This window comes from Sceloporus occidentalis, unplaced genomic scaffold (assembly GCF_023333645.1).
Source record: "Sceloporus occidentalis isolate IW3139 unplaced genomic scaffold, rSceOcc1.0.p SCAF_27, whole genome shotgun sequence".
Lineage (NCBI taxonomy): Eukaryota > Metazoa > Chordata > Lepidosauria > Squamata > Phrynosomatidae > Sceloporus > Sceloporus occidentalis.
In genome coordinates this window covers 4,653,476-4,664,262 of record NW_028317007.1, presented here as the reverse complement: position 1 = coordinate 4,664,262, position 10,787 = coordinate 4,653,476, and the positions used below count along the sequence as shown (strand labels likewise).

General features: G+C 38.3%; 1 protein-coding gene across 1 annotated transcript; it reads left to right on the top strand.

Annotated features, from left to right (window-relative positions):
* Positions 1–3,241: 3,241 nt before the first annotated feature.
* Positions 3,242–6,880, top strand: COMMD6 (COMM domain containing 6). Its single transcript, XM_089485957.1, has 2 exons — positions 3,242–3,367; positions 6,830–6,880. The coding sequence occupies exons 1-2, from the start codon at positions 3,242–3,244 to the stop codon at positions 6,878–6,880; spliced, it is 177 nt and encodes a 58-aa protein (XP_089342083.1).
* Positions 6,881–10,787: the final 3,907 nt, after the last annotated feature.

Genomic DNA, 10,787 nt, shown 5'->3' with positions numbered 1-10,787 from the left:
GTACATTTAAGGAGGTAATAATGTGAAATATAACCCATTTCTGGAATAAACTGAATGTTTTGCAGTCGGTTTCTGATTGCTGTTATTGGTATGTGCGAAGGTGATCAGTGTGATGACGTTTTTCTATCCCTGTACCTCTTTTACTGACAGTGTGGTAGATAAGTGGAACAGCCTCCCATCAGGGGTGGTATAGGCTAATGTAGTGAGGACTGATCAAAGATTTAAGGAGTCTTGGGAAATGGGCAGAATGGTTCTTATCTGCCTTCAAATTCTATGTTTGTCCCAAAGGCCGAGGATATTTTCCACCCCAGAGACCTGACAATTCTTAGTATTTTGCTTGGTTCTTCAACCAAAAAGTCTCGTTTACTCCATCGATTGAATTTATATTTTTATGATGAACGGCAAGGACTGTATGCTACGTAATTTTATTATATATATATATATATATATATATATATATATATATATAAAATTTAAAAAGGGGATATCTATATGAAAATCAGTTTCAGTTCTGAACTACAGCAGGTGTGGAAAATTACACCAAACTTTATCTACTTTTCTTTGGGTCATTTTTCTATATTTATGTGTGTGTATACAGTATAATATATATTTATAAAACAGCAGTCAAGGGTTTCCCAACCCAAAACTGAGATCTTGGAGACCCTCGATTTCTGGCCTCCGCTCGACGCTGGGGGCCACTACATACGTACGTGTGTGTATTTATCTATGTATGTTTATATATATATATATATATGTACCCTAACACGTGCCATTATTATATACTTATTATATACCGGTGTATTTCACTTTGCGTTTAAGATGGGCCCCATCTTTTTGTTTATTTGTAATTGTAACTGGATACGATTACAATGTTCCCGTTTCTCTTATCAGGTATTTTGGCTATTCTTGTATTTGTAAGCTTTAAGTGTCTGATAGTTACAGCTGTAACTTTGTATCTCCCTCCTGTGTATTCTTCCGGGCTTCCTTGCAGCTGCATTGGAAACTTTATTTATTTTTTTACGCGAGACAGGGTGTTCATGTAGTGACCCCGTTTTATACATATCACAGGTTCTAAATATATTTAATATTGATCTTAATAAAGGTTCTTTTATTTGTTATATTGTATCGATCTTTGAATATCTACATTTTACTTATCGTGGAACTAACACATAGCAAGAAAGGTCTTTTTTATGAAATGTGAAAACTCCTTATTGTTTCTTGGTGTGAAGCTCTTGTCGCTCTGAAATAATATTAACGGTAATAACAATATCTGGTTTCTTGCAGGCTTTGAAAACATAAGTGATCAGTTGAAGCTGCTGCCACCAGATCTATTTGCTGAGCTGGTAAGTATTTATTCTATAGTTCCCAGCAATGTGGCACCCAGCACCACAACGGGTCATTGTAATCTTGCAGTTTTTGCGTTACGGTCATTAATAAATATTAAAGAGTGTGTGAGTTGGACCAGACGTGTCCCGGGGTGAATGTGATATTATGAGAAAAAGCCAGGTATATAATGAATTCCCAGCTCCTTGGACAACAAAGTATTTTTTGGCAAGACGACATTAAACAAGCAATTCTTTTTTTCTTTTCAGTGTCAGCAAAGTGTTGTGTATTTAAAGTGTCAGAGCGATGGCGTCGATCCAACAGCTGTTTGTCAGGTAAGTAAGGAGACTTGCCGCGGACGCTGCTAGTTATGTGATCTGTCCTTTATTGCAAATCCCTAACTCGTATGTCATACCGAGTATAAACCTCGGTTATTTTCCAAAGCCATTCGTCATAATAATGTGTTAGAACGTTACCTAAAGCACTGTAAGCCAGACCTTCATTTCCAAATGAGTCAATGTGTAAAGGCATAGCCCTTAACTGGGATTCATGTACATTCAAGGGGAAGACAGAGTAACTTATTGAAGATGATGGGATAACTACACTAGCTACTACTATACTATTTTAACTTCAACATTCTTGGCAGAGATTTCAAGCTGCTGGAGTGACATTAACTGTGGAGGACCTCAGAAAAATTGTCAATGCCCTTACTTCTCTTTTCAGGTAGACTTTTTTTTTATTGTTATAATTGTTATCTTTTGTGGGTATTTTTTTTTTTTTTATCAGCTCACTTACACATTTTAAAAGGCCATCTGGAACACTAAGTGAGTTTATGTAATTGATAGAACAGAACACAAAGGGGTCCATTGCAAGGAGCTGAATATTCCAATATATTGACGTTACTATATGTTGACAAGGACTTTCATATTACATAGTGAAATCAGGGGACTCAAAAGGTGACTTTAGGAATAGTCGGCAAATAAATTAAAATGGACCCTGATACAGATGAGCAATGCTAATTCAATTCCCCAATTAGCCAATATTCTAAAGGCCAATTATCATTGCATAGAGAATACTTTCAAATCGCAAACAAGGGGAATATTTTATTCATATTTAATGCCTCCACTTCCTAATGATATGTAACAAATACTATATACACGCTAGTTCTTGGCCACATATGGATTGCTTGTATATCTATCAGACCAAATATTGAGTATGTACGGGTATCCTCTGTTACTGACGGAGACTGAGATCTCGTTTGTATCATTGCCCCTTCTGCTGTAAATTTCCTGCTTCCTTTTAACTTGCAAAGCTTTATATATATATATATATATATATATATATATATATATATATATATATATAATATACCCTCAAGTCCTCAGCGCTATACTTTGCCTTGTACCTGAAATTCACCATCTCTCATATTTTAGTGCAGCTGCTAAACACAAACTATCTTGCGAGGAACTGCTAACCACGGTAGCGAGAGGCAACAAGCTGCCAAAGCCCATCCTGCAGGTAATACGACATGTGTGGAACGAGGAGGGCAAACACTTGTCTGAACTCGGAGGTATAAGAGACCTAGTACCGGTCGGACAGGTAAATCATCAACTAACAAAGAACATTAAGCTTTAATAGTTATGTTCGCTAAAAAGTGAAATAAATGGTTTTGTCTCGCATATCATAGAGAACCCATAAACATGTACAGAATGCATAATTGTCAGGCGTTAAAAGGAGGACCTTCTGTCCTATCTGTTTTATGTTGGAAGTATTTTTAAATCTGCTTCAAATAGAATTTATTTAGCAGTGGTCTTATTGGTTTCCACCGAAATGTAATTTAATTTTATGGTAATGTCAGAGGAGCTTGCAGATCAATTTCTTTTTATTAAAGCTTGTAGATGTGCAATGGAAGATTGGAATGGCAGTGAGCAGTGACACCTGCCGGTCCCTAAATCATCCGTATGTGACACTGGTACTGAAAGTGGCTGATTATTCCGGCTACATCACAAGCAAAGTCCTTGAGCTGACCATTCCTGAGTTTCAGGTTTGTGATGTTAGGCTTCATTTTGTCTTGTATGAAATTGGTAGCATAAAAAATTGCCTGTCTGGACAAGTAGCATAACAAGATAGTTGCATAATAATTTAGGTTGACAGAACTCCCTCATGTTAAATGCTGCTGATGATCCAACAGAAGGGGGCAAAAAAAAGTGATTCCCGATTGTAGGTTAAAAAGGGGAAACATTGATGCTAGAATTACAGGTTGCTTTATCATTAGATCAACAAGCTAACTAATTACCGCACTGTATCATCCTTTATATCACTGTATATTCCTCCTTGCTAAAGACTCATCCAGCTCCTATTTGAAGGCACCAGTTGAATTTGATAGCACAACCTCTGTAGGCAACGTATGCCGCATCTTTATTGTTCTTGCTGTAAAAGACAGTTTTAGGTGCTTAAGCTGAAAATTCCTTTGGTCAAGTTTGCATGGATGCCTCTTGTTCTTTATATTGTCCCAGTGTGTATTATGTTATCATTTTATCTAAGACACCTGTTTTATTGTGGTGCCAAATGAAATCTTTCTAATCTTATGTTTTAGGAACTGACTCGGAAACTTGCAATGCATGTTTAACATGTCTGGTATATATAAATTCCATTAACATATGCAGGCATGTTTTCCTTCCATGAGTCTATACCAGGGGTGTCCAAGTTTTTTCTGCAGTGGGCCACTTCATCAGAATTGTATACGTGCGAGGGCCGCTTTCATTTTTCACTGTGAGAAAATATAGCCTTTAATAAAATATGCAGATTAAAATAAACGACACAAAACCTGGTTGGCTGGGCATGATAGGAGTGTGATTGCTCTCAACAATCATATAGAAATTAATGGTTATTGTATTTTTTTTGTCCAATTTTAGTGCGTTAACCACACTTTTGTTAAAAGTAACACCAGAATTGGACAAAAAAAATTCAACAATATGACTTGGCATGATAGGAGTGTGATTGCTAACAGCAAACACACTCTTTTTATACCCAGGCAACCAGTAAATGCTGGAACCTAGGCATGATGGGGCTGTGACTGCTGTTAGCGATCACACTCCTATCATCCCAAGTCAGCCAGTACATGCTGGTACAGGGTGGCTGTAAGTGATGTGCAGACCCCATACTGCTGGCAGCATCAATACACAAGGGGGCAGCTAGCCAGGTTTCAACATGTACTGGCTGACTTGGCATGATAGCAGCAACAGCAATCAGTCCCATCATGCCTAGATTCCAGCACTTACACATCCATGCTATCACACACACAAATTCATTCATTCCCTCAATCAGGCATACTCATTCAAACATTTGTGAGGTCAGGCACTGATGTTGGATGAGAAGGCCTGGCTCACAATCTCCATTCCAGTTCATCCCAAAGGTGTTTAATGGGGTTGAGGTGTGTGTGTGTCTCAGTGTGTGTCTCAAGTTCTTCAAAACCAAACTCATCCAACTATGTCTTTATGGACCTTGCTTTGTGAACAGGGGCAAAGTCGTGCTGGAATAGAAAAGGGCCTTCCACAAACTTGGAAGCATAGCATTGTCAAAAATGTCTTGGTATAGTGAGACATTACCAAGACATTTTAATGTCTATGTATTTAGAATGTGATTCATAAAATGGTCATGTGTCCCAATACTTTTGTCCATATAGTACATGTATATGTATGTATTATATATTTATGTATATATAAATACTGCAAAAATGCCCAACTCTGCACATTGCTAAGCTACAAGGTAATAATAGGAGATAGTTAAGAGAATTTCTTCCCTGGGAGGATGGTAAAGGAGTGACATTTCTTTCTGGCTGGCATAGTAGCTGTTAATATGATGAGGTTTTTTTTATATCTGCCAGGGGGGGGGGATATAACGTACTTACCCAAAACTAAGGCAGGAGCCTCATTGGAAAACAAAGAACGGTTCTTATCCGTCAAACTATGTAACCGCTTCATCTGTGTGTGGATGTTTGAACACTAGGCGGCGCTGCAAGGACTCCAATTTCAGAAAGCTGCACTTTACAGTTGTTGCTCAGATCTGCGATTCATCATGTATAGTTTGTTTAATACTCAAATTCCAGATCAAGTTGTTCTTAAACACACTCTGCTTATAGTATTTCTTCTACTAGCAACTTTCTGGTCTTGCATAAATGTATTGGTGGATTTATTTTCCTCGTTTCTTAACCTGAAGTGTCTGACAATGTGGTCAGACACTTCAGGTTACTAACAATCACCCTTATGTAGCTTTCTCTAGGGTAAAAAAAAAAACAAAAACAAAAAAAAACACACAATAAAAAAAAACAAACACTCCTATCCACACTTTAAAAAAAAAACAATAGTGAAAGAGGAGCCCCAAAAATACTCTTTTTATATTGTCTTATACAACGAGAAATTAGAATACAACATATATATTGCTCAATACAATTAAACCATTCTTATAGCATTTTTCTTCTAGGATTCTTGTTCAGACACCTGGACGCATGCTGGTTTTTCTAAATTATACCCATAAAAATGCTCACTGCAGCAAAAAATATAATACAGTTTTGGTTTTAATAAATATCACACTCACAGACATAGAGCAACACACTGCTCTACTGTTCACAGACCCAAGAGGATTGGCAGTTAGTAACAGTCCACACCTTGATATACTGTAGACATGTACAAATGTGCCAAAAACTATTTGGACACATTTTTCAGCTCATTTTTGGCCCATTTGTTTTTGGGCAACTTATTACGTTCAGTTCACATGAGAATCAGGGAGCATTTTTAAATTGTGAATGAAATTTGTTGCCTGGTGCCCACACTCACTCTCTCACTCAGTTACTCTCTTGCAGTCTCATTCTCGTTCACACTTTTCCACACTCTCTAAATGTTTCCCTACCTTCTCTGCCAACCATTTCAGCTTCTGCTGACTACTTCCACCTACACATCTTCTTGTCCATCTTCTATCTTTCATCTTCTCTTCTATCTTCGTCTGCATCTCCGCAGACATAACCTGGAGCGAACTTCCGCCAAATGGCTGCACTTCTGGTGATATCCTCACGCAATTCTCAAATCGGGTGGGAGGACATCACTGAAAGTGCATCGATTTTGACAGTTCACTTTAGGGCAAAATGGCTGCGCTTTCGGTGACGGCCTCTCACCCATTTGGAGGATCTGACATAACCTGGCATGAACTTCTGCCACAATGGCAGTATCCTAAAGTGAACCGCTGCCAAAATTGCTGCGCTTTTAGGGACATCCTCTGCCTCAATTAGAGGATCTGTGGGGTGGAAGTCATTGGAAGCGCTGTCAACAAGTTTGGAATAAGCCCTGTTTTCTTTTAAATCTGCCTAAACCCACGTAATAAGAGGATTTTGAGTTTTTTATGAACTGTTTGAGTTAGTATTCCATATACTTCTAAATTATGTCTCTCATAATACTTAGGGTACCAAATGGTTAATATTATATTTATAGTGTATTCCATTCTTCTGTTTCAGAACTTCTTCAAGCAATTCAAAGAGATGGCAGCTGCCCTTGAGACTGTTTGAACTGGATACTAGTCTACCATACATAATTTGGCTATAAAATATATGTGTATGTGTGTAAAATTTTGTAAACTTTTTTATTTTATTTTCTAGATGGGGAAAAAACAATAAAATTTATAATATCTTTATTTGTGTGACTACTAAACCTATCCAGGATACCCATTGGTCTGTTTAATGATTTGGTGCGCTTCCAATTACCGGTATATCCATTATGTTTTGGAGAAGAGCAGTTTAAAACTTTTTTTTTTTTTTACGCCGCTCCCCTTTCATTGCCTTCCCCCTGTGTTGGTAACCAGCCATTCCCCGGGCCATGGAAACATGATGATTTGTACACTACAGGACCATGCTGTCCCCTTTTTCAGTTTAGTAGATTTCTGGTGTAGATTCCCCAGTGTAAGTATATATTAATACCAGGCTGTGGTATCATTAACAAACCTGTAAATGTCCTTTTACATTACAGAGGATTTAAATCTTAACAGGGTTTTGCAAAATCACAGATTGCTAAGTAGAATGTCGTGGACCGGCAGACTTTACAGTCTATGAGCTGCCATCTGTCTATTTACAGCTGAATCCAAGCCTTTTTATCTCACCAGGCTTGTTAGAAATGGTATTCCACCTCTGAGAGGTTCCTCCTGAATGGCATTAATTATTCAGATCACTTAAAAGTAGATGCTACAGCAATTATTCATGAAGCAGAGTTAGAGTATAGAGGCACTTGATGTTTGTCGGTAGTGATTCTTAACTCGGGAGAAGAGCATGTGTTCAGTATGTGAAGAGAAGGCATGACATTAGGGGTTAGGTTATGTTAATATCGGACGTTGCAGTGAAAAACGTGTGATAATTCTTATATACCCCTGGAATTGTTAAGTATGTAGCAATTATATTTATGTTTCTAATTCAAATGAAATGTTCATTACAATATCTGGGCAGAGGGTTACAACCCACAAATAGCTGCGCAGAATTATAACAATATGATTTTCATTCCCTTGCTTCTTACCACCATTGCCTTTTCAGCACACTGCTTGGAAATAATATTAATCATTAAACATTGTTAAAAATGTATAAATGTTAATTTTTACATGATGACCAATACTAAAATGTGTATGATTGAAGTAAAGCTCAGGAGATTATAGTCATAATTTCTACCATCCGCAAAGCTGAGGTGCATACATCATGAAATTAGAAGATGGTTTTGTGTGTGCCAAAATTACTTAAGAATAATGCTTTTTCTTAATAAATAATAAAAAAAACTATTGATATTGCATAATAAAGCATGTAGATGCAGCCTGTTACTGTATGGAGCTGACCTGACATGGACAGGAAAGCTTCATTACACGTGTTTGAAAAGGTGCTTATGTGGGTAAAATTCTGCTTCTAAGCTGAACGGTAGCTTCAACTGAGCTAAGTCACTGATTTCATGATGACTGTGAGATCATCATGCAGTCTGCATCGGTCTTACTTGCAAAAGCAACAAAACCATTACATTTGGCTATGTGTTTTTCTTTTCATCTAACCTTCTGCCTCTTCTTGACTCTTTCCACTCCAATGTTGTCCTCTCATCTCTGCTAAAGCAAAAGGTCACCCCTTACTTACCCTCCTAGATCTTTCTGCAACCTCTGACACTATTGACCTTATTCTCCTGCAAAACCTTCCAGGCATTCATAACACAACTCCTTTTTGGCTAAAATCCTACCTCTCTGACCACATCTTAGTCCTTACATCTACGGCTTCAATTCTTCTCTATTTACACCTCCTCTACGATGACAGCACTCTAATCTACAGTTCCACTCCTGCCCCTTCACCCTCTTACGAGCTGTCTGTGCTGTAATTGCATTCCACTACCTGGAGCTCCATCATGAAGGAGAGTTCACAATGCCTAACAGTCCAAATTTGCTGCCTTGGTGCTTTCAACTCTGCTCTCTCCTTTAGCCCTCACATCCAGTCGCTAACCAAATTCTGCTGTCTTTACCTACAAAATGTCTCTCAGATTTGTCCTTTTCTTACGCACAACCCTACTAAAATACTACTTTGTTTCCATTCGACATCTGGATTATTGGAACCTCCTAGTAACAGGCCTCCCCATCTCCTACCTTTTCACCGCTCCAATGCATTCTGAACACCTCTACCGCGCTAATCTTATTATCCATAGCAATTTACCCTCCTACCTCTCTGTACCAGTCCCTTCGCTGGTTCCTTGTACCTTCCAGAAATAAAATGAAACTCCTGATTCCTAAATACACCACTGCACCCCTTATTTCTCCATTCTTATCTCCAAATACTCCTCTAATCTGCACTTTTCTCATGGCTTGCTTATCCTGCAACTATTCTTATCGCTTCTATCTATTGGAATTTTACCCATGCTGTTCCTATTCTCCAGAATTCCATGCATATTCTGCGAGACTATTTTATCTACCACTTCTAGCTTTAAACACCTGTTCAGAGAAGCATAACATCATTCCTCTTGATACCCATAACCTGTATTCCGAAAGAAACCATCTGTTCTCTCCCTTATCAAGATCTCCATGACACTTACTCTTCACATGACCTTCACGACAATCATCCTCACCCAAGTAACCGCACAGCTCCTCTCTTGTTCCTCCTTTTATGTCTGTACCAGGTTGTTTTACGTGTGTTCTTGTTATTGCTAATTTGCATATTGTTAATTTTAATGTTGTTTGTTCATGTCTGTTTTGTAAAAGCAATACTGAATCCCCTGGCTCTCTATAGATAGAATGTATTATGATATTACTAGTATGCTCCCCATATGCGATCAATCAGCTTGGGACTTTAACATTCTTTTAATGATAAGTGAGCCCTTGGCCATCTTGGTTTTAAACAGAACTGATGTAAGACTCCATAGGGTTCTAGGAAGCATACCAATTTAGTGGAAAAAAAGTAATTTGACACTCCCCATAAATCATACAGGTATATTAACATATAAACAAGCTCTAATACCATACACTTACACATCCATATACACACTTCAAGTGAACCGACGCTTCTCTGTGACTCTGGGTCACTAAAGGGAAACTATGGGTGGTGGGATTGGCACGCGCCACTCACACCCACTTCCCCATTAAAAATAATGTGTGTCCAGCAAAGGCTGCCGACTGACGTAGGCGGGATCGCCTACCCGCATCCTGCAGGCGGGCTCCAGTTAGCTGGAGCCCACCAGAAAGTTCCTAGGTATGCACATACATATAAAATAAGTTATTTTATGGACTTTCTGCTGCAAGAAGAACATCTATAAGAGTTCATGCTGCTGCGGTGGTGGCCACCAACTCTCATCATCTCTTACACTGCCATCATCACTAGTGCCATACACCACCATTGGTGTCTCCCTACAGTGAGAAAGTTGCAGTTCAGAATGTTGGGCATTGGTATGTTCCACTTTTCCTTGTAAATAATAAATTGCAAACACTGCTGTTATCTGTGATCCCCTGATAACAAGCTGTAGGTTTTCCCCAGAATGGCATGCCCTCCAAATAGCTTATGTTATAACTCATGTATGCAACTGTGTTTATGAGTTATAGCTGAGATGACCCTTGTCATCATTCTGGTTGAGGTCCATAGGATTTGTAGTACACAAGAACTCATCTGTCCGTTCCTTAATGTCAATTTCAATTCAATTTTCCCTTGATTTGTTGGGGGCATTCCTGACACACACCACATAACATCTGCAATGGCCAAAAAGGGACTGTTTTATGGGAGGTGGTTGGAGGTGCTATTTAGAGACTTTGTCTCTTATACTTAGCTATTTAACTTACTGAGTAGGACATTTGAAGGAATAATGTCTTTTTATTCACATAATTCAATTTATGAACACACTTTATATACACATTATTGTGACTTTAAGGGTTTTACCATGCTTTGGTACATTCATAACCAGCAAACATACTGAATGCTGTAA

Coding starts and splice junctions, on each gene's coding strand:
- COMMD6 (XM_089485957.1), top strand. CDS start 3,242: ATGGCAGTGAGCAGTGACACCTGCCGGTCCCTAAATCATCCGTATGTG. Junction 3,368..6,829: donor TGACCATTCCTGAGTTTCAG/GTTTGTGATGTT, acceptor CTTCTGTTTCAG/AACTTCTTCAAGCAATTCAA.